At 37.6% G+C, this 27,716-nt stretch overlaps 1 protein-coding gene across 2 annotated transcripts in view; it reads right to left on the bottom strand.

Moving 5' to 3' along the window:
- The window catches only part of PDE3A (phosphodiesterase 3A), a 316,424-nt gene that overhangs the window by 5,453 nt on the left and 283,255 nt on the right, over nt 1-27,716 (bottom strand). For both annotated transcript variants that reach the window (XM_032855114.1, XM_032855115.1), the window contains exons 7-15: nt 27,147-27,232; nt 23,500-23,654; nt 21,936-22,073; nt 14,705-14,816; nt 8,783-8,896; nt 8,443-8,642; nt 6,573-6,776; nt 5,748-5,903; nt 3,345-3,600 (exon numbers count right to left, since the gene is read on the bottom strand). In XM_032855114.1, the coding sequence (XP_032711005.1) occupies nt 3,345-3,600; nt 5,748-5,903; nt 6,573-6,776; nt 8,443-8,642; nt 8,783-8,896; nt 14,705-14,816; nt 21,936-22,073; nt 23,500-23,654; nt 27,147-27,232 (1,421 nt within the window). The remainder of the gene's footprint in view (nt 1-3,344; nt 3,601-5,747; nt 5,904-6,572; nt 6,777-8,442; nt 8,643-8,782; nt 8,897-14,704; nt 14,817-21,935; nt 22,074-23,499; nt 23,655-27,146; nt 27,233-27,716) is intronic.

Below are 27,716 nucleotides of genomic sequence, written 5' to 3'. Positions count from 1 at the left end.
TTTTTTTTTTTTTTTTTTTTTTTTTTTTTTTTTTTTTTTTACTATTAAAGAGAGGGAAGGAGGGGCAGAGGGAGAGAGGGAATTGGGGCTTGATCCCAAGACCCTGAATTCATGGCCTGTGCTAAAATCAAGAGTCAGGTGCTCAACCAACTGAGCCACCCAGGCACCCCTTCCTTTTGATTTTTAAAAGCACATTTATAAAATTACTATTCTACCAAAGCCATCTATTTGCTTATTTCTACTTTGTTTTTATTGGAGTTAGGTACAAATCAGTTTCTGTTGAGAAATTTTTAAATGTTAATGTAGTTTTTAACCTATTCCTTTGAATCAAGAGAGTTACACGTGAGCACTGGCTGAAGGATAGATCGGAGTCACTGTGATACGAGAAACGCTACTGCCCAAGGTGGTTACTCCATCTGACTGTTGTACACATTCACGCAGTGTATTCATAGGGAAGAGGTAACAAAAGCTCAATTTTTCTCCTTTTCCTTTTAGGGCAGCCCCCACGAGAACAGCTGTTCTCTTATTAATGCTGTTAAACATTAGCAATAAACCTCTCTGGAATTAAACTGAATAAGGTGACGTAGAAGAAAGTTTGTACCAAATAAATTTGCGTAGATTAGAGTCTGCAGGTGGTCTAAAGCATGCCTGTATTGGGAGCCAAATTGTTCTGCACTGGAACCTTTTGAAATGAGAACAAAGAGCCTTTCATTGCTCAAATTCTAAATGCAGCTTAGTACTTCATTAGAAACCTCTTAGTTCACTGTAGGAATCTTTCAGATTTAATTATGAGGTTGGGAAAAAGCCTTTTTTCCCTAGGATACCATATTGAAACATTTAATTCTGTGTTTCCTGGGAGATCTCCAAGTTTTGCAAATTGCTGAAATTATCAGTGCATATTTAATCTAAATTTTTTCTGAAACCTAAGTTTCAGGCTAAATCAAGTTAACCATCTCAGTCAATATGATTACAGAATTAACATTACTAGGATTCTACAGCAGTAGAGTTTGGAGTGCTTGGTCTGGAGAGCAGAATCTGGAAGTCAGTACGGCAACTGAACCCCACAGAACGGAAAAGTAATTGAGTATCTGGTTGTCACGTTTGTTGCTAAAGCCAATGTTGACAAGTTGAGCCTGTAAAATCTCTTGGCCTGTGTTCTTGGATTCCTGATGTCTGTGTTATGTGTGTGCTTTTTCGATGTGTTTGAGTTCAAATAGCAAGCATTGAGTGCCCATGGGAACAAGGCTTTTCCAAGAGGCTAAGCTGACAACACTTTCTAATGTCACTCATTCAAAAAAAACAAAACAAAACAAACAAACAAACAAAAAAAAAACAAAAAAAAAAAACCCAAAACCAAAACCAAAAAACCCTGTCCTGTCCTTAAACAGCAAACTACAGGTCTCTGAAATGAAAACAAGTTAAAAAGAAAAAAGAAAGAAAAAGGGAAAAAGAAAACCAATACATGTTTATTAAATGAGCAAATGAAAAAATAAGCCATGAATCCCAATCTTGGTTCCAACCTCTGAATCTCAGGACTAGCCCCAAATTGCTAATGGAAACCTTTTTTATAAGCACCAGAGAAATAAAATATAATTACTTCAATAATAGAATATTGAAGGAAAACAACTTTTGACTTTTTCTTCATTCTGTACCAAAGGTAATATATAGGACAGAGAACTTGGGCAAAAATTTGACCTAGAATCAAAACTGCAAAACCCTCATCAGTTTATACTTAATAAAGATCTCCCTATCTTTGTAAGCTTACAGCAGAGTACTTATATGAGGGCAAATGGCTCACTACCCATGTTAGACTGTATTTACTGGATGGCTGAGATGAACTGAGTCATGAATTTTCCTGACTGGGCTAAAAAATAGAAACAGATGATCAGAATATCTCTCTTTGGTAATATTTTGGATAAGCACTTCGAAAAAATATGACTGCACATTCTTTCTGAAGGCACGTGTAAACATACTATTTTTTTCGTGAATGCAAGAACAGTATTTGTGCAATAGCACTGTAAGAGTTATGGGTTTTACTAATTATTCTCTTTGGGTCTCCTCCCTATGACAGGAGAAATATCAGAGAATATTTCAAGATGAGAAGAAAAAAAAAATCTCTTTTTACAGTCAGAGAAACTCATGTAGCCATCATGTAGACTGGCTACATATGTGCTCCAAATGAGAGACCAGATGGAAACACTTTTCATCATCATTAACACTACTGCTCTGTCCTGTTCAAAGCCACAGTCCTTTCTCACTTGGATAATTTCAATAGCCTCTTAACTATTACCCTTGCTCTACCCTAAACTCAAGGTATTCTCAGTACAGCAGCTGAGGTAACCCATTTAAAACATAAGCTGAATCAGCTAACTCTTCTGCACAAAATCACTGACAGCTTCCCATCTTACTCAGAGTTAAGAGCCAAACTCCATACAGTGCCCTACAGAGCCCCACCCTCACGCCCTACATCATCTGGCTCCCCACCACCTCTCTCCTGCTCCCTCACTACCTTTCCTCTCAACCACCCCAGCCCGCCCCATGCTGTTTCAACACCCAGCCAACGCCCACCTCAGGACCTTTACACGGTTTGCTTTCTCTCTTTCTCGGCACACTTTTTCCTATACTTCCATGGATCATTCCCCCAAATCTTTCCGTCTTTTTTTTTTTTAATCTCTTTTTTATTTAGCCCATCTGTGGCTACCTTATCTAAAATTTTAACGTTTCTCTGCAATATTTCATATCCCTCTTCCATTTTTTTTTTTTAAAAGCTCTAGCATTTATCAGTACCTCACATGTCAGAGACTTACTGATTGGTCTTGCTTAGTGTCTACGTACTCCACTAAGAGTCATTTAAATGGGCAACAATTTATTTATATTTTGTCTGATCTGCTCATGGCTCTATCTTCAGTACTTGGAAGAATGCCTGGCACAAAGTAGATGCTTAATAAATATTTGTTACATGAATGAGTGATAGCTACCTCTTACCACTTCACATGGCCTTCCTCTAACTAAACCAACACAAGCGTGTGGTTGCTCTATAGGGTATCTGAAACTCCTCTCATCTCTAAATCATTAAGATACTCTGAAGGACAGGCTCCAACTGTTTAATTTCTTTTTACTTCTTAACAGAGGCTGTATCTCTATATGAATGTGGTATTATAATAGATTCCATAGTCTATAATTTCTATTATTATATTAGGGAAGGGAGGTTATACACAATCAGATGAAGATGGTATCTGGACACAAACTATGTACTTCTTGAGAAGCACAAGACTTATCTGAACCTATGTTAAAAAAAAGAAACTTAGAAAAAACACACTAGAAATAGATTTCATAAAACTTACTTGGAGATTCATTATTTTCACAGGTTTCCTCTTCATTTGGTGCTCCCTCCTCCTCTTCTTCTTCTGGGTCATCAGTATCTCCTGACTCATCGCTATCTTCCACCCATTTCCCTGGCATTAGTCCTGCTGAATCATAGGAGTTGCACAGAGGACCCACAATATGAGAGATGAAGGATTCCTGAAGATTGGCCAACTGAGGAGCAGAACGGTCCATGAAGGGGCTTATTGGTAACCCAAGGCTGGCCTCTTCATCACCCTAGAAATAGGAATTTATCATGAAGAGTCAACCAAAAAGATACATGACATGGAAAGTTTAAAATACTAGTAAAGTCAGCATTCACTTGGCACCTAAAATCTGCAATTCTGTAAGAACCCAGACACTCATGTGTGAACTGCCTCTTTTACTTGACTGCTAAAGGATTCTACCCAAATTGCTGAGATCCCTGTAGAAATGTTTTGTTGCCATTTACCACTTTTGTGATCTTGAGGTTTTTGGCGTTTGATCAAGGGGCAACAGAAGAAATAAATGGTCTAATGTCTTAGTAGATGGTATTTCTTATCATGTCACTCCTTGGTCTATTAGACTATCAATGTACTCAAAATGCAATGCTGGGAATAATCACAAAAAAAAAAATACATAATCTATCACGTTTTTTTCCTTTTACCTTGGCTGCCAGTAAAGCTTAGAATAATTTATTGCTCAACTAAAGATGCCACCTTATTTCAGCTTTTGGTTGAATTTTATCTTCTGTGATCACATGATTTCTGATATTCTTACTTGTCAATATGTTTAACAGTACTACTCTGTGTTTTTATTTTGAAATACTTCAAATCTTTCTGGAAAAAAATAACAGACTGTAAACCAGTAGTCACCTAGCAAAATTAACAAAGGAAATATACTGAAAAACCACAATGGTTATGTCTATGTAGTAGAATTATTATAACTGGGTTATCCTTTTCCTTTTTTTTTTTTGCATTTTTAAAATTTTATTTTATTTTTTATTTTAAGATTTTTATTTATTTATTAGAGAGAGAGAGAGAGAGAGAGAGAGAAAACAACGGGAGGAGGGGCAGAGGGAGAGGGAGAAGGAGAAGTGGGCTCCCCACTGAGCAGGGAGCCCAACATGGACTGAATCCCAAGACCCTGGGATCATGACCTGAGCTGAAAGCAGACACTTAACCGACTAAGCCACCCAGGCACCCCCCCCCCCTTTTTTTGGTATTTCAGTACTTGGGGATGGATTATGAATTAGTATCATTTCTAGAAAAGGCAATATATTATTTCCTAGAAAGTACAAACCTTTTAACCTATGTATGAGTCCTGTCTATAAAACCCACAAAAGTTCTAATCCCTCTTCAAGTACATCCAGTGATAGTCAATTTATTATTTAAAAAGGCACCTCATCTTATTTCTGGATGCCTTTATAATACATATTTCTTTCTCACATTGTCTTGAAATCAGTCCTTCTATAACTTCTATAGACTAGTTATATTTATACCCTTTTTAGGGAAGCAGAAAGAAATCTAATGTTTCTTATAAATCAAATCCTGTGCTAAGTGATATTTACTTTTATCTCTGCAACATATGATACACTTAATCCTAAATTTGTATGTCAGTCTTTAAAGTATCTGAAGACAGTTACTGTAACACCTCCATTTTCCCCACCACACAGGGAAATGATCTTCACTTTAAAAAAAAAATTTTTATTTAAATACAATTTAGTTAACATATACTGTATTATTAGTTTCAGGGGGAGAATTTCATGATTCATCAGTTGCATATAACCCCCAGTGCTCATTACACCAAGTGCCCTCCTTAATGCCCATCACCCATTTAGCCCATCCCCCCACCCAACACCCCTCCAGCAATGTCATCATGTCAATTTATGCTACTGATTCCTGTCCTTTATCCATGCTCCGCCACCTCCGGAATCCTCTTAAGAGAACAGATCACAGTACTCAAAGTTTCATATATAATCTGATCAGTGTTTCTGTGGAAGATTCTTCGGTAGTGTGTTTACTCTCACATTATCATTTCAAATAAAATGCCTATTTATAAAGATTTTTCAGACACTGCTATTATTGAATATTAAAAGTCAATGAACTTAATCTGATCTACATTTATTCATATAAATGTAAATGAGCTCCAATTGTAATAAATTTATTTTTAAAAAAGGAACAATATGTCAATGATCTTCCTAATGTCTCAGTAGGTCATTTCATTATTTCAACATCTTCTTCCGCCCTCACCTCCACTCCCTGCAATACTTGCAAATAACTTAGAGTTTTTAGTTTTCTGATGTTAGTATGAATATAAAAGAGACTGATAACACTTTTACAGCTTTGGAAGGTTTTGTGAATTCATGAGCAGACTACTATAAATTAAGATAAACAGTTGGTTACCTGTTCATAAAATTCATTGACAATACCCTCTGTCCACTGAAGATGGAGCTCTTTGCATTTAGCTGGCCCATTGATATCAGCCAACTTTATACACATTTGGCAAACCAGGAGGCGATCATTTTCATTGGTCCAATCTATTCCAACATCATCATTCACCTGTTTGAGGGGCAAAGGTAAAATGTGGCTTGCCTCAATGAAAGCAAAAGTTGGACAGAATAAACAATACAATATTTATTATATTAACATGTAGAGATCAGAATACCAAGAAAGGAGGAACTTCTTAGCTATTTAAAATGCTCCTGGCTTACATAATAGTAAAACAGCCCATCAGAAAAATAAAATTTTAAATGATGCATACATTATCAATTATGGAACTGAAAATAAATGCTATGTCAAATTAGCATTTATTACCAATGACTAGTAAATAAATACAGCTACAAATGATAAGAAATTTTCTTACGTTAACATTTGGGTATTTATGTTTGATGTATGAAATTTTGTTTCAGGGTTTTGACCTTTTCTACTTCCAGACAATTTATGTTAGTATACCACAGAGATGAGAGCAAATAAAATCAAACAAAAAACCCAATGACAGAATTTTACATCTTTGCCGCACAAAGTATAAGATATAGGCAGCACCTCAACGTCTCCGATTTCTAGATCGGGACCAATCCCCGTGTATCTGCTTCTGGTTAAACATTTTATTGCATTTCATTTTCACACTTGACATATATGCGGTGAGAGCAGTAAGTTTCGTTCCACGCTTCGATTCCATGGCATCTTTCCATAGGGTCATAAAATGAAGACTGGTGCAAATCTAGTTACCTTGGCATTAAATTTGGCTACAAAATCAAAGTGTTTCTTCAGGTCAGTGGCCAGAATTGCTTCAATGACAAGAAAACGAAAATGCTTAAATTCCACATGGTCAAGGTTAACTAAGAAGTTGTACTCCGGCCGGGACATGAGGAGATTCCATGCGGCGGCGGCGTGATGATTCTCCAAAACCGAACGATCATTGTAGAGCACCGCCTAGGCAAAGAGGGCGAAGACTGAAGGGCTCAACTTTCAGATTAAAAACAAAAACCAAAACCCCAAAAAACCCCAAATCATAAAAATACGTAAGAATAGGCACAGCTTTCCAGATCCTCTTTTTTCAAAGGACATAGAAATGTAGTCGTGTGACTGTTGGGTTATTAAGAATTCCATAACGTAATTACATGGACTGTTGATTCCCCTTCTTGGTTAAAATTTCCTGTCTTGGTAAAGTGAATTTCATTTCCTTGAAACTTTATTCCAAATTCTTGCAAAGGAGGGGCTTAGAGTTAGCTTTTATCAGATTTGTCTGCACAGAAATTTAACTATTAAAAAAATCCAAATATATTAAAATCCCTCTGAGGTGACTCAGTTAATTTCTGCATCTAGAATAAGAATTACCTTTCCTTAAGCATGCATAACTAATAAATAGGAATGGACTCTCTGAGAGGCGCATAATTTAAGAATTCTCATCCCACAAACAGCCATAGAAGATATCCCCCTCCAACTAGGAACTAAAGGTGTACAATAAATATCTATTTGCAGGAATTCTCTAATAATGCTGAGGGACACTACAAAAGAAGTTACCTAAACACTGCTTGAACACTAGTGTGGTAGACAGAAAATACAGGAAAAAAGAAGGCATAAGGATAAAAAGGAAAAACAAAGCACATGAAAATTTCAATTGTACTAAGTAAAAATGCATACATGTGAAGGAAAATATGAAAGCTAAACAGTGCTGGCAAAAGGATTTGCCCACCTTTAGGAAAAATAATTCTGGAGTATGAAGGACATGATGAAATAAGTTAAAGTAGGTAGTTGGGGAAAAAATTCAGGATACTTTTATTGTATATAGATTAGAGGAAAATTCTAGTCTAGTCTATAAGACAGGTGGAAATGGATGGGAGTTTGGTAAAGACAAAAAGCAAGTAAGAAAAAAAATAAGTGTGAGACCAGATTGGCTTCTAGATCCTCTAGAAAGAAAAACAGGATCTCAGAATACTTAGTAACAGAGACACAGCTAATTAAATCAAAGAGAAACTTACTGGGTTTAATTACATAGATGGAGATGCTGAGATACTCAGTGATTAATTTTTGACCTAAATTTAAGTATATATGAAAATGGACTTCTTTAAAGTTATTGTTTTTGGAATACTATGTTCAGGTAAAAAAAAAAAAATTCCCTCAAATGAATGAAATAAGTTGATGTTTAAATCCTACTAACCAAATGTTAAAAGTATCACGGTTGTTATAATAAATGTATTTCAAAGGAATGGGTTTTATATACAAAGACGACTTACATAATTAAAAGTCCAAGAAAGATCTGGTTCTCCAATCTTTTCAAAAAGGGACTTTTGTATAGGTTGGATTTTCTTTGTTGAGAAGGTTCATTAATATGGATTTAACTAGTTTTTCTTCTTTAGAAGAAAACTGAGATGGGATTCCCAAGGGTAATAAAGTTGTAAGCCTGCCATTAATATCTTGGAACAAATATGATATTTTTTCAAAATTAGCTTGGTCTCCACAAATTCTATCCTAGGGCTAAATATAGTTGGGCTCATATTCATCTGTTCCCTATTATAAGTCAAACTTATAAAATTAATTACCTTTGGAAAAATCTCTCAAGCAAATTATTTCTTCGCATCAAAATGGAAAGATTTACCTGAGGAGCACTAGTTGCAACCAGGAAAGCGTTTGTCCTTCCTGGGTGATCATAATCATGCATGGCTGCGGCCACATACAATGCCATTAACTCTAAGGCAGGGATATTCCCAGACAGACATCCGTATTTATCATCAGGCACATTATACATTTTTGAGAAGACATATCCCATATGTCCATGTGTAAATCCACTGTCAGAATCTGAGAAGAGAAAATGAAAGTAATAGAAAATTTTAAAAAGTATTAAACTGGTACTATCTGTCTTGACTTCCTTTATTAAGGAAAAGCTTCTCTCCACTCCCCACCCCCAACAAGAGAGCACAGATGCACTTAATACGCACCTGAATCACTTGCTGACCCAGGATCATTAATTACAGTGGAGTGGCCTGGAATTGGCTGGGTAGTAAGGTACCACACAGCATGTAACACATCAGTGGCATGGATTCTGTTATGATCTGTAACCAGTGCAAAGGAACAGTCATTCATTGGTGAACTTTGGGGTCCAAGGACTAAGAGTGCCACCTACTGGATAAACAGTTTAGTCTTAACATTTGAATACCCCAGTGAAAGGCAGCCAAATGTTCTAGGACAAATACTCTTCGATTACTCTTCCAAGACTCCATAATAGCCATAGCAACAAGGGTGGGGGGGGGAGGCACACATTACATTGATTATGCATGCAGATGTCTGAAGTGGAAAAATCTATGTCCGCAAGAAACCGAACATCTATAGAAAGCTCACTAAGTGCAATCACTGCAATGTTTACCCTCATATTTATTTCCATGCTCCTATATAAGATTATGCAGAGGACCAGAAAGACGCATGATATATTTCAATTAGGTCAGACCAATGGTCTGTACCACCTAATATTCATCTCTGCTAAATAGCATACAAATATAATCTGTGAATAAAACAAAGTAGGATTCTTTTGCATCAAACTTAAAACACTGGTAAAAAATTAACAATATATCTTTGAATATAGGTTAAATTCACAAAGCAAAACTGAAAACCACAATCAATGATATTCTCTGATCTAAAAATTCTAACTTGGGAACACAGCTCTAGGAAATACCTGAAGAAAAAAATAAAAACTTTTTTGTACATTAATGTAGGGAGTTGAGTCATTTAGAAGAGCAAAATCTATGAGAAAACCAAATCCTCTAGTTAGAGGTCATTACAATGGGAGGGGGGTATAAACCAAAGGCATGGTGTGCTCTCAGCTCATCTTTTTCTGGTGCAATTCTTCCAAGTTCTTCTCTTGTTTACTGGCCCTTCAGAATATTTCATTGATTGCTATACATTATCCTAAGTATGCTAACTTTACATACTCTATTTCTAATAACCAACCATAATACAGTCTCATCCAATATAGTAGATCATATCTCTGAATAATACTCAACAGATAAAAGAGAAAAGAGAAGAGAACAGTAAGAATGATAATGGGAATTGGGGAAAACATCTGGTCCCTGGTCAGGGAAGAAACAAAAAAATGAACATTTTCTTTTCTTTTTCTTTCTTTCCCTTCTTTTTCTTTTAAAGATTTTATTTATTTATTTGTGAAAGAAAGAGAAAGACAGCCCTCTCAGGAGCCCAAGTTGGTGGAGGGGCAGAAGGAGAGGGAAAAGCAGACTCCTTGCGGAGCAGGGAACCTGGGGCAGGACTTCATCCCAGGACCCCAGGATCATGACCTGAGAAGGCAGATACTTTAACTGAGCCACCCAGGTGCCCCAGAAAAAAAATAACATTTTTGCCATTGATGGCATACAGGGGGAATGTAGGTAGATGGTGCTTATTTCCCTACATTTCCAGGAACTCTTAAGAGTCAATCTTTAAGTGATGACATATAGCTAAATTTTATGTAAACCCCCAGCATTTCAGCAGAGGGGCCTTGTAAGGACTTGAGAGGATGTGTTTATAACAGACATCCAAGGCTCCAAAGGAGGAAATGGCAAACCCCATGCCCTCCGTCATTGCCAGAGGAGAATACTGATATTACCTAGTCGTCCAAAGAACAATTTCATTGAAATTGGAGTCTGCATCTCTGTGTATAGACTATCTCAAGTCATCTAAGACCAAACATTTTAGATCCATACCTGTGCCATTACCAAACTCATCATGCTAAGTGTCTGGATTTAGGACAGATCTGAATTTGTCTCTGTTCTAAGATCTATTACCCGTGTGAGCTCAAGTGAGCTGCTCACAACTCATCTTGTAATCTTAAAAATAAAGGCATATTAAATAATAGTGCCTTATTTCACAGTACATTTGTGAGAATTACAGAAGAAAACATATTTTTAAAGCTTTTTTTTTTTTTAAGATTTTATTTATTTGACACAGAGAGAGAGATTACACGTAGGCAGAGAGGCAGGCAGAGAGAGAGAGGCGGAAGCAGGCTCCCTGCCCAGCAGAGAGCCCGATGCGGGGCCCGATCCCAGGACCCCGAGATCATGACCTGAGCCGAAGGCAGAGGATCAACCCACTGAGCCACCCAGGCGCCCCGAAAACATATTTTAAAATTCCTGACACAGAGTAAGCTTGCAACTAATATAAATATAATTCACATAAAATGCACGACTGCTGGGTCGCCTGAGTGACTCACTTGGTTAACCATCTGCCTTGGGCTCAGGTCATGATCCCAGGGGTCCTGGGGTCCAGCTCTGTGCAGGGGTCTCTGCTCAGCAGGAAGCCTGCTTCTCCCTCTCCCTTCTGCCACTCTCTCCCTTTCATGCTCAAGCATGTGACTGCTCTCTCTCTCTCAAATAAATAAATAAAATCTTAAAAAAAAAACAAAACCATGATTGTTTTTGGAACAAGACAGTGACTTAGCACAGATCACTGGCTTTCTTCCAAGATCAATGCTGGATTTGTTAAGAATTGAAGAGCTAAAATAAAAGATATGCTAAACCCCTGGGGGAGGGAGAAGGCAGAGATGACCTGCTAGAGGAAGAAAATGCCCCCACTGCCACCATGAGGGGATAGGCTGGGAGAGAGCTTCTGAGTTGAGGTCTTTCCTCCTTTGCAGCAAGCTGGGAAAATTATTGTGTGCAAGTGATTACCATCACTCATTCATGCCCTGTCTCATTCCCATAGCCTGCCCAGCTCCCTCCTCTGTCTTGATACACTTGTTTTCTCAACTTTCTTCCTATCCCTCAAGCACAGAATTGAAGTGAGCTGGCTTGGAGGGTGGGAGTTATATGTAAAATGTACAGATTTTTAGACCTATAGACTTTCAATAGAAAATTCCTTCTATGCTTCCTTAGGAAAGTGTTAAAGAAGAGAAGTGACAATTTAAATATTTTTTCCCTTCGGATTATAGCAAATACTGTCATACTTGTGCCTTTCCAGCTTGTCCCACGCCCCCTCAGTATCTAGCTTTCACACTGGTGGGTACATGACACACAGCTTAACTGAACTGAACTACACACAGACTGACCAAGATTATTCTCATTGCTGCCATTCTACCCACCTCTCCAGCTTCAATAACAAGAATGAGAGGTGTTAGGAAGAATATACTTTAGAGATGAAGGTCTCTGAAAATGGAAAAAGCACCCTCAAAACTAACTTTGAATTCACGAGTGGATAGGATCTGACAATTTCTCTTCTTTACTTGCCAGTAAGCCCAACTGAAAGGGACTGTGAACAATAATGAACATTATTTATTTCTCTGTGCAACTGAGTATCAATTATACTTTAATTTATCCTAACCTTTACTGAACAAATATATATTCAGCATCATAGTTCTATCAGTGAATTGCCTATATTTATACCTCGTTCCTTGCTACTCCATGAAATATCTACCTACCTGTGTCCATTTTTAAATCTAGATTCCTCAAATTTTAGTAAGGGCTCTGGGTACAAATTTAAAAATCTTTATCTCTTAAAAACTGTTAAAAATGTGCTTAGAAGTATAATAAAATTTAGTTTCTAATATTTTAGGTCATTGTCATATTAAAGTTAATCTAATCCCATTTTAGGTACTCTTGGGATTTTCATTTAGGTATGGGTTTATTTAGAGAGAGCTATTAGAAATATTGTCCTCTAGCAGTAGATATTAAAGTAAGGAGACATATAAGAAATATTTGTATATGATAATTAAAATTAATGATAAACAACGCTTTTAATAAATACCTATATTAGTCTAAATTTACAATACTACCACATGCAAGGAATTGCTATTTAAAAGGGATCACCAGGGGCACCTAGGTGGCTCAGTGGGTTAAAGCCTCTGCCTTTGGATCAGGTCATGATCCCAGTACCTGGGATCAAGCCCTACACCGGGCTCTCTGCTTAGTGGGAGGCCTGCTTCCTCCTCTCTCTGCCTGCCTCTCTGTCTACTTGTGATCTCTTTCTGTCAAATAAATAAATAAATTCTTTAAAAATAAAATAAAAGGGATCACCAGTCAAGCTAAAACTTCTGTAAATGAATTCCCTTTACAAAAAATGTCTAGGGTTCCAAACAGAACAAGCAGGTTTATTACGTTATAATAAAAATAAAAAATAAAAAATAATTTGTTAAATTCTTTTCATATGAAATGAAGAAGTCACTATTTCAGAAAAAAGAAACATCTATTCAGTTGTAAAATGAGAAAATATAAACATAAGTAATAAAATTTAGAATCTTGAAACTTCTTTTTACATTTAAATACTGGTCAACTTTCCCTAAGATTTTATGACATACTGCCTAGAGAAAAGTTAGTAGTTACATCAACTGGTACTTAATGGACTTGGCTATAGCTGATTATGTCACTAAAATACATTTGGAAATATAACAATTTGTAAATTTAGTCTGATGACTAGCTGTTGAAAACTCAGTAACACTTACATCAATCACTGGCATCCAACCAGGGTGTGCCCTGGGAAAATGGTATTAAGAAAGCAAGGCTTATCTTGAGATTCTTTCAAACTGCCCCTTTTTTGTCTCTGTCTCTCTATTTCCATGGCCCTACTGCCCAGACTTTCCCAAGCGACCCAGTGCTCTTAAGTTTCTCTCTTGTATACACCCACTGTCTTGTCTTGTCTGCATTTTGGTCCCATATTCTCCAACAAATTTCATTTGTAGATCCAATTCTTCATTATCTTCTCCTACCACATGCCATCAGCTGTGTATTTTCATTCCAATGTAGCACATGGATGGCATTTTGAAAAACAGTATGTTAATAATGGATCATTAGTTTAATATACTATCCCTTTCTGGAAATACCTCTACTTTATGTGTCTCCATAGAATTTTTATTTAACATCAGCTGTTTACTATTAGAAAAAGACATGCGGTTTTGAAGTCTAAGGTGTATAAAAGCAAATTTAAGACTTACAAGTTAAAGCATGATTCGAACGACGCATTTCTAAGGTATGCTTCAACCAATGTATGTCTGACTACTTCTCTTGCTATGCATTTATTTTCTAAAAGTACCACATGATTTATGCACATTTTCACAACTTCCCTGACTGGATTTTTTGGACATTTTCTTCAGTTCCATATATCTGTAGCATGTAGCATGATTCTACTCACATGTTCAGGTGATACCAGAAATGCTCCCTATTGAAAATTTAACATCTCCTCTCTGTCCCAATTTTGTATTAGAAATGACAAAATTACCTTCACAATCTTTTAAGTTCACTAATTTGAACACTTGCTTGTGTCTCTTCCTTTGGTCTTCACATTTATCTGACTTTTAAAATGCTTCTAATAATTTCTTCGCAAACCCCTTTGAGGTGTCTCTTTTTTTCTATTCTATTCATTAGACCATCACCCTCCCATCCCTCCACCCCCAGCCAGGTCTTTCTTATACTGAAAAAACTTCAAGCATTCATGAATTAACTCTCCAGATGCCAAAAGAAAGGTTGAACTCATCCAATAAAAGGAGTGTATTATAAAATGAGCAATAAATTTAACATTTAATTATTTATGGACCACACACTTAAACTGGCTTACTGTGAAGGCACTATTATCACTCCTTTAGATTTATAACCTCATGTTATCCTCATAACAATCCTACAAAGTTATTACAATCCTCAAAGATATTATGATCCCTATTTTACAGATTAAGAAATGAGGCATGTAGAGGTGAAGTAATACCCATGGTCTTTGACAGCTGAGAGGTGAAGGGACCAAGAACTCTGAAACAGGCTGTAATCTCCTGGTCGAGGTCACTTCCAGTGTTTACCATGTATATCTCTGCTATCCACCAGTGGTTCAATATCCCATTACCCAGAGCAAATTTGGCAGATTTGAAAAGTATTATTTCACATATAACTTATACTTACATGGAATTTCCCTGTATCCAATCTCCAAAGCATGAAAATAATTCATAAATTCCCTAACTGGAATTTTGAAAGCTTCAAAGAGGCCCATGTCTTCAAAAAGTCTGTATGATACCTATAAAGAGAAAGACAAAGCTTTATAAAAACATTCCTAGGTATGTATCAGACACAAAAGGAAAAAAAAAAATTAAAACAAGTAATTCCTGGCCAGCAGAGAACTTACAGGGAACAGTAAGTCAAGTAAGTATTGAAGAACTCTGTGTGTCTAGCCCCTGTAGCCCCTGACCTCAAGGGGTATTTAATCTGCTTTTAAAGGTGTGGACATGCAACCAAGAAAACAACCAACCCAAACAACAGTATACACTACAGAAACATATCAAGGCACTCGACTGTGTGCTATCAACTGCTAGAGAATCCTTCTTAGTTACTCCTTGTATAGTGCATACTACAAGCACTAATAAATGAGGAAAAAGCCTTAATTTGGTCCAATTCTTATTAAAGAAAAAAAAAGAGGATAAAGGATTCAGAGTTGTACCTTAGTGAATGAAGGGTAAAGGGAAAGAATTATGAGAGAGAGAAAAACGGTTACTTTGACTAACTATATATAGAAAACTGATTTATTCTAATGCAGTATAAATAACAACATCTAAATTATTTTTTTCCTAGCTTGTCTTCTCTTTCTCCTCCAAGTATACATTCTCGTCCAATTGCATTCACAGCTCTGGTGACCCAAATCCAGTGAATACCTACACCTATGATTGGCATATTTGATGTGCAAATGATGGATAAAAAACTGATAAAGGCACAGAAGAAGGTACTAGGGAGAGAAATGCTTACTCACATGTCAGAACAGAGTATAGCACCATGTCAAGTAGCTTACTCCATGTCACAAAGACACAGTGTTGGCTATACCTCAGGAAACTTTAAGAATTAGTCATCATTTTTATTATCTGCATCTCTTCTTAAAGTTGTCTTGAAATATTTCCTCTCCATCTTTGATCTGCCATTTCATAGCTAAATTCCTATCTTTTGTTACTGACTTTAAATCTATTTAAATTCAGTGATATTCCTTTAATTATGTACTCAGTGTTTATCACGTATATTATATCGATATATGCATATAGACATATATACACCTATATAGAGAACTATAATGGAATTTCTATCTAAAATGAAATCAGAGGATATAAAACAAAATAATCTCACCCATGTGTCCTCAGAAAAATAAAGCTCAAAGACCAAGAGACTGATTTCCTATAAATGACTGATTTTTAGAGAAGTGATAACATTGGAATTTTCTTAAATGATAGGGGATTGAAGAGGAGTTGCCTCATATCAACCTTGGGAAGTTGTATTTACATGGTTTCCAGAGGCATGAACAAGGAACCATCCAGATTGGGCTGGTCTCCCAAACTAAGTGGACTTGAGCTTCGTTTCTGGTTTTGTCTGCTCAGGGAATTTCAAACCTGGTCTCCATTTGCTTTTGACTTTAACAGACTCTAACTGAACGATCCCCTCTTTACATTCCCTGCCCATAATTATAGCCAAGCCCAAACCCTCAAGAGATTCACCGTAGTTTGCTATGGTTTGTAAATCCTAAACTGCAGTTCTGCTATTCCTGAATAAACTCATCTTTTTACAAGTTTGAGTTTGCCTCATTATACCTATTTAGGCTGACATAACTACAAAGGAGAGTTACTCATTCAGCATAGATCTTCTGAGTGCCTACCATGTTCCAGACACTGCTCTGTGTATGAGTCATATATACAGGGGAACAAAACAAAGATCTCTTCCTTCAGGGAGCTTACAGTCTAGCAGGGGAGGGCAGTACATAACAGATATAATAAGTAAGGTATATACTATAAAAGGAGAAGTACTATAGAAAAAGAAAAAGGGGAACAGGCTAGAGACTGGGAATACAGGGAAGCTATAGAATTTGCTTTTTTTTTAAAGTTTGGTGGATAGAGTAGGCATATCCAGGTGATATCTGAGCAAAGAACTGAAGGAGATGTAGATTGAGGTACATGGCTATCTGAGAAAAGAGGTTTTCCATATAGAGAAAAAGGCCTATGCAAAGGCCCTGAGGTATGTCTGCTATACTCAAGAAATAGCAAGAAGACCAGTGTAACTAAAACAGAATGAATGAGGACAGGAGTAGAATTTAAGTTTGCAATAACACAGTGGGATGGGGCAGGGTGCAATCTTGGGATCTGACAGCCAAATTGATCATTGTAAGACTTTTACTCTAAGTAGGTATGAAGCTGCTGAAGAGATGGGAATAGGGAAGTAACTTTATCTTACTTTTTTTTTTCTTTTTAGGATTTTATTTATTTATTTGAAAGACAGAGAGAGAAAGGGAGCCTAAGTGGAGGGAGGGGCAGAGAAAGAGGGAGAAGCAGACGCCCAGCTGAGCATGGAGCCCAATGCAGGGCTCCATCACTAGGCCCTAGGGTCATGACCTGAGCCGAAGTCAGATGCTTTCCTACTGTACCACCCAGATGCCCTTATTTGACTTAAGTTTTAAAAGGATCACCAGAGCTGCTAGGTTGGGAACAGATTATATACTATGTACATCGACTTCTGTATGCTTTTCTCCATTCTGAATGGCAAGTTTCACCCTCTTTGTGTCTAACATACCATTCCCATATCCTCTCTTTAAAAATGCAACAAGGGCACCTGTGTGAGTCAGCTGGTTAAGCGTCTGACTCTTGATTTTGGCTCAGGTCATGATCTCAGGATTGTGAGACCGAGCCCAACATTGGGCTCATGGCAGGCATGGAGCCAGCTTAAGGTTCTCTCTCTTTCCCTCTCCCTCTCCTCCACAACTTCCCCTGTTTGCTCTCTCTCTCAATAAAAGGGGGGGGGGGCAACAGAAAGTGAAGTTTATGGTTTCTGTAATATTTTAAGCTATTTGGGGGGGTTATTTCCTCTTTACTACTGCTTTGATCTATATTTGAATTCTTGTTTATAAATACCTAATGGATTTAACTATACTTGTAACTTCAGTGACTTGTCCAAGATCACACAGCAAACATTATCAGAACCAGAATTCAAGCCAAGCCTTTGGCTTCAGATTTTGTACTCTAAACTACTTCAAATCCTACCACTATTATTTGAAAAACAATGTTATTAGGATTGCAAATGACCTAAGTTTCTTACTATTCTCTTAAACATATGACAGATGAATGGAAAAATTCAGCCGACAGAATATGTTAGAGTATGATTTTAAAACAGGAGTATTTTTACCAACATGCTGTTAAAAAAAAAAATCAACCACCAATAATTTAAACTCACAAATAAAGATACCATTAACCAGGTAGACATTGGTAACCAGAAAAAGTAAGCACTATTCCGAAATCTGAACCATGTCCTTTTAAAATTTGTTAAAATAAACATGATAATCATCAAAAAGGCAGTCAGTATACTGAGACTGAAAAGTCATTTCCATTGCACATATGTCTCTTTAAAAATCTTTTGAAGTGAGACTTTTTCTGTGTAGTTTCAGCCAGAAGGTGATTTCTCAGAATGTTCAAGTTAATTCATCTCAGCTGTCCCAAAGTCTTACTAAGGTGAAAAAAATACGCCTTTCACCCAGTGAAAATATGACTTTGTGCTTATAAACTCAAATCAAAGAGAAAAACCCATGAAGTTTTACTCAGCAAGACAAATAAAACTGCATTTTCTCAAAGTTCAATGTTTTGTAAACTGGAAAGATAAACAGTGAATGACTAAGGCTCATGTAGTTATGTATTTCTTTTTTGGAAGGTGACTGGAAGAAAAACACATTAGTGCATTTTACTGCAATCTAATTGTTCATTATATCTAATCTTTCTCTTGTGTACTCAGGTCCAGGACTCTTAGAAAACATTTTGCCAAACAGCCCATCAAGTTTCACAAGCCCACACCCCCCAGCTCCCAGAACTTCAAGGGGAGGCTGGTAGAGGAACAGTATTCGCTACACTGTCACTAGGGCTAAAAGACTGACTGCTACAGTAACTACTTTCCCACTGAAATTGGTTCAGTGTTTGAAGACAGAATCTGCGAATATGTTTTACGGGAGCGGGGCAGGGGGGAGTGGAGAAAGAGCTGAGGGTAAATGAAGGACAAAAGTATGGATTTTCAATATGGCTATGTCTGCATTCAAATCATGGCTCCGATATTCACTCTACCACTTCAGATGAACTGTATACGCTCTTTTAAGCCTCAGTTTCCTCTCCTGCAAAGCGGAGATTAAACTATCTGCATCAAAGTTACTGAGAAGCAAGTTGTAGGGTTTCTGGGAGTGTGTGACATACATATCTGATACAAAACAATATGAACTTTTTCTCCTAGGAGCCACACTCTGCAGTGAAGGAAAAAGAAGGCTTCCCAGGAGTCTGTCACCTCTTTTCCGGGCACCATTACAGGAGTATTTCCAGGTAAAATCACTCCCTCAGCGACAGCCTGCAAGCGTTTTCAGAAAGTGGGAACCTCCTGGTTTTGTATCCAAGGCTAAGGTGGACAGGGTAAAAACAGCTGTCCTTACGTGTCGGGGTTAATGTAGAGCATGAAATCAGCCATAATACCTGTCTCGCTAAAATATAATAGAGGCCCCTGGAGGCGACTGAAGGTTTCGGGAAGGGCATGGGCCTTTGGAATGCCAAGGCCTACGGGAACCCCCTGCTGTTGGAAAGCCGCAGGGAGTTGCCTTCCTGAAGCTTTCTCAGACCAAACAGCCTCCCTGAGATCTGAGAGATGTATGCATCGTCCCTTAGGCTGTGTTTAGCAGAACTCATAGAACATGCAGATTAGCATATCCTATCTTTCCCATAGACAGATCTTCCCAGTTTCAGTAAGACCACTTCTCACATAGCACAGGCCTGAGAAATAATAATAAGGATTTGTGATTACCTTGAAGGACTAATAAAAGTGGGAGCAAAGAAAGGCAAATGCTCATCTCTGAGCATTGATGCCTTTGCCTTCTCCTCTCTTTCACAGCAAAGTTTTGAAGTAGCCTTTCAGCCACTGGTACAGGGACTGCTGGCCATTCCCTGGCACTTACACCTGTCTTCAAGATCACCTAGGGTCCCTAGGTGGTGCAGTCAGTTAAGTGTCCAACTCTTGCTCTTGGCTCAGGTCCTACAAGCTCAGCATAGAGTCTGCTTGAGTTTCTCTCTCCCACTGCCTCTGCCCCTCCCCGCCATGCCCACTCACCCTCTCTAAAATAAATAAATAAGTCTTAAATATTATGAAGTACTTAAAAAGGTCACCTAGCATAAAAGGTGTTGCTTAGCACCAAGGATAAGGAAAAAGAGGAAAAATGGGATCATTAACTCCTAGTAAAAGTGCAAGGGTTTTCATCCCAGTCCTTTAGGTGTTCATGGTCAGGAGAGTCTAGAAGAGGCAACTACATGTTATATAGACTTTGTAATTATTTTGAGCTTCATAATCCATCAATCATTTTAGCACACTGCTTTTGTAGGTAGCAAGTTGAATTGTCATTATTTTGACCCGTATTTAATTTCTCTATTACTCTCTTTAAGGCAGAGGGACATACTTTTCTTCTTGAAGATTAGACTAATATTTTGTGTTTGTGCAAATGAGAAACAGAGGAAAAGCCCCCTCCATCTTCCTCCTCCAAACCTTCATGGATCAGGAATCCTCACCCTGAAGCCCTGCACTTAAATACTTGCTGGAATGTCTGAAGAAAGCCTGTCTCTGATGCACGGAGTAGAAATCAGTGTAACACTGATTTCTCTTCTAGTGTTTTCCAGGGAAGTGTTCGTGGCTCCAATAAATCTGGGTCTTGAATTCTCACCTAAATCTTATGTTAGTTTGGCAGTCTTCAGCTACTCTGCAGTGATATTTATTCCATCTATGAAAACACCCCTGAAACATCTTTACATAAACTGATATTACTGCATCTTCCCACATGAGTGTGTATTCTGATAGATGTCTGATGATAGAGCAAATCTAGTGTTTTGTTTATTGAGAACAAACATGTTCAAATTTTTAATTTCTGTGTTTTCTTTCTCCCTCAGGGAAACAGTGTAAGTGTGGGAAGCCTTGAAAGTAGTTTAGCTGAAGGAAAAAATACAAAAAGTCTCATTAAGTAGCAATAGTTTCCATTCTGTATTTCTTGTGATACAAAAAGGTATTTTCCGGGCACCTGGGTGGCTCAGTGGGTTAAAGCCTCTGCCTTCGGCTCAGGTCATGATCTCAGGGTCCTGGGATCGAGCCCCACATCAGGCTCTCTGCTCAGCAGGGAGCCTGCTTCCCTCTCTCTCTCTCTGCCTGCCTCTCTGCCTACTTGTGATCTCTCTCTCTCTGTCAAATAGATAAAATCTTAAAAAAAAAAAAAAAAGGTATTTTCTACATTAGAACACAGAGAACTCTATTTGATGTTTCTCACAGCAATAGAAGGAAATGTATTTCTGCACAGCATCTTACTTTTGGAAAGACCTAAGCACCATAATATTCAAAAGTTTTAAAGGCGCCTGGGTGGCTCAGCTGGTTAAGTGTCTCACTCTTGATATGGCTAATGTCATGATCTCAAGGTTATAAGATGGAGCCCCACCTTGGGCTCTGAACTGGGCGTGGAGCCTGGTTAAGATTCTCTCTCTGCCTCTCTCTTGGCCCTTCCTCCCCCCAAAAAAAGATTTAAAAAATAGTCATTGGAAAAAATTACACATAAATTACTGCATATGATTTGGCAACTCTCTTCTTTTGAGGGCTTGTATCAGCTTTGCTTTTGCTGAATTCTATAAATTTCAGATGTATTTCTCCATCTTGCTGGTGTATCCCTGCTCTCTTCCAGTTTATCTTAAGAACTACATATTTTAATTGCATAATACGGTATTCCACTTGCTTCCAGTTCCAATTTTCTTTGTTAACCCAACACGAAGGAATCTAGAGATCACTGGGTACTTAAAATAATCTTTCTCCACCCAGTACCCACATCAGTGTCAAGCATGGACACAGCTTTGACCAACCAAGGGATGTTTTTTTCCTACATTTCAAGTCAAACATATTGGGGTGCCTGGGTGGCTCTGTCCATTAAGTGTTTGCCTTTGGCTCAGGTCATGATCCCACGTCCTGGGATGGAGTTCCATGTGGGGCTCCTTGCTCAGTGCAGAGTCTGCTTTTCTCTCTCCCCTTGCTGTTCCCTCTGCTTGTGTGGTCTCTCTCTCGCTCACTAATAAATACATAAAATCAAACGTATGAATAGAGTCAAACATATGAATAGCTTCCTTACCTGACTAAGAATACGGCCACATTTTCTTCCTATTTTTTCCACCAAATCAAAAATTGGAAAATTCCAAGTATTTAGCTGCTCCATAATTGAGTCCAAGTTATCCATGACAAGAGGTTCAGGAGCAAGAACTGGCTTGTCCTGTGATGAACATGAAAATATTTTAAGAACAAGCAGTTTTTCTACAAAGCAATTTGTGCTTTGATAAGTTCAACTCAACAACTGAGGTTACAAAAATAAATGACTTAAAACTTCAGGGTAAAAGAGTGATCCTTAACACAAACAAACAAACCAAAAAACCAAGATGAACAAGACACTGATCTCACCATAAGGAGGAAAGGGCCTAATGCTGTTTCCTATCATGACTTTTGCATATTAGGTGCTTGTCCATTGCTGGTTCATATATGCTACCAAAAAAAAAAAAAATGGATGTTTCTTTCGTAAGTTTATATATCTGCTATTTACCTACTGTGGGGTTCCTAAATAAAGATTCAAGGACTTCAGGACACTCTGAAATCTTATGTGAATTTATCTCTTTATGTGTTTACGTAGATTTTTCTGGGAGGGTTCCTGGCTTACATTGGACTCTCAAAAGAAACCCATGAGTGGGGAGAAGGAGTTAATCACTCCCGACTTTACTTGGCTGAATTTATATTATTGCTTCAAAATCAGCATTGATCCTGTGGGATGATAACTGCCACATTTTTCTTAGATTTTAATTTAATTCATGGGATGTATGGTTCCCAAAGAAACATGTACTATATTAATGTAAAGACATTTTCTAATTGGTCCAAAATGAGGACATTCTTAAGAGTACCTTTACCAAAAAAAAAAATTAAAAATAAAGATAATGAGGATTAGGAAACATACAAATTTCTTTATCTGGCAATCTCTTTAAAAGTATAAATGGTAAGTCAGATAAATGAAAAATGATAATGGTAGCAATTGATAATTACAAGATAGCCAACTATTTTCTATTTGCTGTCTCCCTGAAATTAACCTGACATAAATATATGCTTTCATCCATTCAAACTGATCTCTATAAACACACAAAGTCAGTTCTCATTAAAGGCTATTTTAATGGGTAGTATGCCAGTATAAACCTAGTTTAATATAATAAGGAAATAAGTATTGGCACACTTTCTAAATGAAGGAGGTACTAGAAAAAAAGATAGCAGATGCCCTAAGACAACTAACATATGTCACTTTTGTTGATTGATATTTATAAAATATTGCTTCCCTGGATGAAATAAGTTTTTCCTAGGCATACCTACAACACGTTCAGATTCTAGGATTAAGAAACACCTGCAATCACTTCTGGAGATGAGTACTTGCATTTTTTCATCATTAAATAAGAGAACCATAAAGAGATCAAGGAAACTTGGATAAGGAAAAATTATATTGATACATAGGGGTATGGCTATAAGGCATGTATGATCCGAAAGAGAGAGATCTGTAAATCTAATGATTCAGGATCTATTTCTAAGTCAATTCTGTCATAAAAAACATGTCATAGAAGACATGCAATTTCTTAAGTAAAGGAATGAGCAAAGTGATATGGGGCTACCAGGAATATCATGGCCTCAGGCGCGTAGGGAGCACAAGCAGAAGCTTTCCTCCGAGGCTCTCTCAGGCACTCAGTCTCATCTTCATTCTGTACAATATCACTGCTGTCACTGTTGTTGTTGGTTTCATAATCAGAGGTAACTTGAGTAGTGTCATCTGCAATGGAAAGAGAGCAGCTTATTAGGAAACTTGCAAAAGGACACAGGAGTCCCATTTGAGTGAATAGTCCTAAAATGCACATGGCAAATACCATGCTTAGGGACATTGCTTTCATGAGCTTACACACCAAGAATGTAAGATCATAAGCTGGGAAAATGTACTTTTTTTAAAAAAATATTTTTATTTATTTATTAGCAGAAGGAAAGGGAGATGTAGGCTCCCCTCCAAGCAAGGAGCCCAAGGTGGGGTTCAATCCAGGGACTCCATGATCATGACCTGAGCTGAAAAAAACAGATGCTCAACCGACTGAGCCACCCAGATGCCCAGAAAAGGTAAACATTTCATAACCCAATGAAATAGATAGAATTATGATCTGTGATTTCAGGACATTCAATAATTCCTCCATAATAATGCTTAGATCAGCAGCAGTTTATACTTGTTAAAAATTCCATAACTTTGTATTTCTTTTTCCTTTATGATTCAGCCAACACACAAAACCACCGAGTAGCTAAGTCTAGAACGGGCACACGGGAAGAAGTCGACACCCAAGCACTAAGTGGTCTGTAGGACATGGCATAATAGCTAGCATGTACTTAAGGGCCTAGGAGATCCCCTGTATCCAATCTTGTTCCCTAGGAATCTGTGGCTTTCTTCCTTACCTATGTCTTCCATTGTCTCCCATTTCAGTTAGCATTAAACTACGCTAACTAGAGGCCCAATCAGGTACTATCAAGTGTCTGTAGAACAGACTTTTGGGGCAATGACCTCAAAAGAAGTTTCTCATGGCTGAGTAAGTGCCTTAATGGTTCAGTGGGTGAATGCCATGTGCTGGATACCACCGAAAGCGCTTCATTTGTGCTAACCCATTTAAAAGTACACAATCCTATGAGGCTGGTTATTACTGCACATCACTGCGTTTCTGATGTCCTCACTTACAGAAAGGAAACTGAGGCACAGAAAGGATAAGTAAATTGTCGAAGGCATACAGCTAGTAAATTTTGCCACATGAATTTGAACTCACAAAATAGGACTCTAGTTCCTATATTCTTTACTTTTGATAAAGTCAAGCTTTTTTTTTTTTTTTTTTTTCCTATAGGGTTATCGCTAGGATTCCTACGCAATCTTTGCCTTCCCCTAAGGTACAAACCCATTTGCTTTCAGAAGCTTTACTGCTTTAGCTTTTACATTTAGGTCTATGCTCCATCAAGGATGATGTTTCATATGGTGTTAAGTAGGGGGTGAAATTCATTTTTTCCAACTCTACTGGAATGGTCTGGCATCTCTGTTGAAAATTTAATGGGGCTTTCCATTCTATTCTATTGGATCTATCTGCTGATCTTCAAGCTTGCACTATACTATCTTGATTACTGCAGCTGAAGTCTTGAAGTCAGGTAATATATTTCCTCTAACTTTGTTCTCCTTTCTCAGTTGCTCTGGGTATTTCTAGGACTACTGTATGTCCTCATACATTGATCCTCATTTTTATTTATTTATTAGCAGAAGGAAAGGGAGACGTAGTGAATAATGGCTTAATTTTTCTTAAGTTGCTAGTGAATAATGGCTTTTGTTATGTAGCCTAGTGCCATCAAGAGTATCTCATAGAACTTTTCCAAAGACCCCTTCTTCTTCCAACTTTCTCGTGCAACTTGTTCTATGTAAGAATGAGACACAGTATGAAGATGAACTTGCCAAGTTTCAATCCCCGAATTTGTAGGAAAAAAGTGAAGAACACTCCAAGGCCATAGTTCCATGTGAAACAACAAAGGTGATAAAGAAATACTCCCCCTATTATATCAGACTCAGAAGATTCAAAGATGATCAGGGACATAAGGAAGGGAATATTCTGAGTCTTCAGAATGCTACAATATCAGAAAAAATGTTCCTTTTGATTCTTCCTTGCCTGTGTCTCCTGACCTTTGTACATTGCCATTTTCATAGGCAAATAATCAAAATTTATTGAGTATATGTCAATAGATGCTGAAGTAGATAATTAAGAATCATTCTTACATAGCTTTATCACCCTCAAGTCTGCAGTTCAGAGAGGCCAGGTTTTCTCCTACCTTGTAATCTTTCAGCGTTAACAAAATGAAGTCCCTACAGTTGCATCAATAAAAGTAAAATACTAATCATCACAGTAATGGCAGCAAACATGAACTGTTTACAGTGACCTAGATACTATAAGTCCTTAAGTGACTTTTTAAAAATTGAAGTATAGTTGACATACAATATTAGGTTAATTTCAGGCATACAACATAGTGATTCAACAATTACATATATTACGCAATACTTCCGGTAAGAGTAGCTAACATATAGTTATTACAATACTACTGACTATATCCCCTCTGCTCTTCCTTTCATCCCCATGACTTATTTATAACTGTAAGCCTGTACTTCTTAACTCCCTTCCCTTAACGGCACTTTCACAAGTTTGTTTCTGTTTGTTTGTTTCCTTGCCTTCACATATAGATGAAGTGATAGGGTATTCCTCTTTCTCTGTCTGCTTATTTCGCTTAGCATAATGCCCTCTAGGCCTATCCATGTTGTCACAGATGGCACGATTTCATTCTTTTTTGTGGCTGAGTAATATTCCATCATGTATTACGTATCTTCCATTATTTTGGCTCTAGTAAATAATGCTGCCGTAAACATAATTGCATCTATCTTTCAGAATTGGTGTTTTTGTTACATGTTCCAAATAATTTAGCTCTTACAATAATCCTGTTAGGGAGGTGCTATTATTATCCCCATCTACGTATGCAGGAACTGAGGCACAGAGATTACAAAGTAGTAGATGGCTGAATAGGATAAAACCAGGATCCATTGCCTGTGTTCTTAACCTCACCATGACACTGTCTCAAGAAACAGCATTTTTGTATACTTATAGTGATCTCAACAGGGTATTTTCTCAGTCTGCAACAGAGACCTCCAGAGTATCCTAGAATGGAAAAGCTTCCAGTGTCCAAGATAATAGTTCTATATAGTTCTGTGAATAGAATAGAACCATATAGTTCTATGTATTATATAAAATGACATCTAATTTAAATATATATATATATATATATATATATAGTGTATAGTGTATACGTATTCAAAACAATTTTGGACAAAATCGTATCCATGCTAAACTTAGGTAGTAGGATTAGGGATGATTTTGCTTTCCTTCACTGTCTTTTTACATTTGTCATATAAAAACTCAGAAGCAGGGGCACCCTGGGTGGCTCAGTCAGTTGCGCGTCAGCCTTTGGCTCAGGTCATGATCCTGAAGTCCCGGGACTGAGTCTGACATGGGGGGGCTCCCTGCTCAGCAGGGAGTCTCTTTCTCCCTCTGATCCTCCCATGCTCTCTCTCACATTCTCTCTCTCTCTCAAATAAATAAATAAAATCTTTAAAAATAAATTAAAAAATCAGAAACATCTTACCTTTTAGATCAGAGGGGTAAGAACACAAGTGATTTCCATGTTGAGGAACAGAATCCAAACAAAGAATTACCTGTTCTGCTTGGTGTCCGAATGGCTCCACTGCTCCCCTCCAGGGGCCCGTCTGCAGGATTCCCTTGGGGATACGGTCTGCCACAGCTGAGAAACAGTGCAACAGCTGTAAGTATATTCTCTCTTTTCAAAAAATCACAGGCACACACCGTCTACGTACACATGAAGACAGATAATGATCAAATATTTCTACTTTCCACTTATTTGATAAAAAAAAATTGTTTTGCTTTACACATAGACGCTGATAGACTGTTTTCTTTTTAGCAAGAGTGTGATCATTCTAAAGGATCAGAAGCTGCACTCAACACCCATCCTCCTCCACAGTCTAGACCACATTTGAAACCACTTTTGTTACATTACTTAGAGACTCCTAGGACAATCTGCTACCTGCTCATAGTAGTGACTTTGGAGGTGCTGAGGCATATTTAGTCAAAAATATCTTCCCCAATGCATACCCTTTGTACCTGCCTAAAAGCCTCATTAGTAGATTTATTTCTATGGGTTAAGACATTTTATGCCCAAAGAGCCCTTTAAGAGTGCATATGTGGAGATAGAAAGACAATATGCTAAT

This window comes from Lontra canadensis, unplaced genomic scaffold (assembly GCF_010015895.1).
Source record: "Lontra canadensis isolate GAN:19392208 unplaced genomic scaffold, GSC_riverotter_1.0 scaffold9, whole genome shotgun sequence".
Taxonomy (NCBI): domain Eukaryota; kingdom Metazoa; phylum Chordata; class Mammalia; order Carnivora; family Mustelidae; genus Lontra; species Lontra canadensis.
The sequence above is the reverse complement of the archived record's forward strand: the minus strand, read 5'-3'. Positions and strand labels throughout refer to the sequence as shown.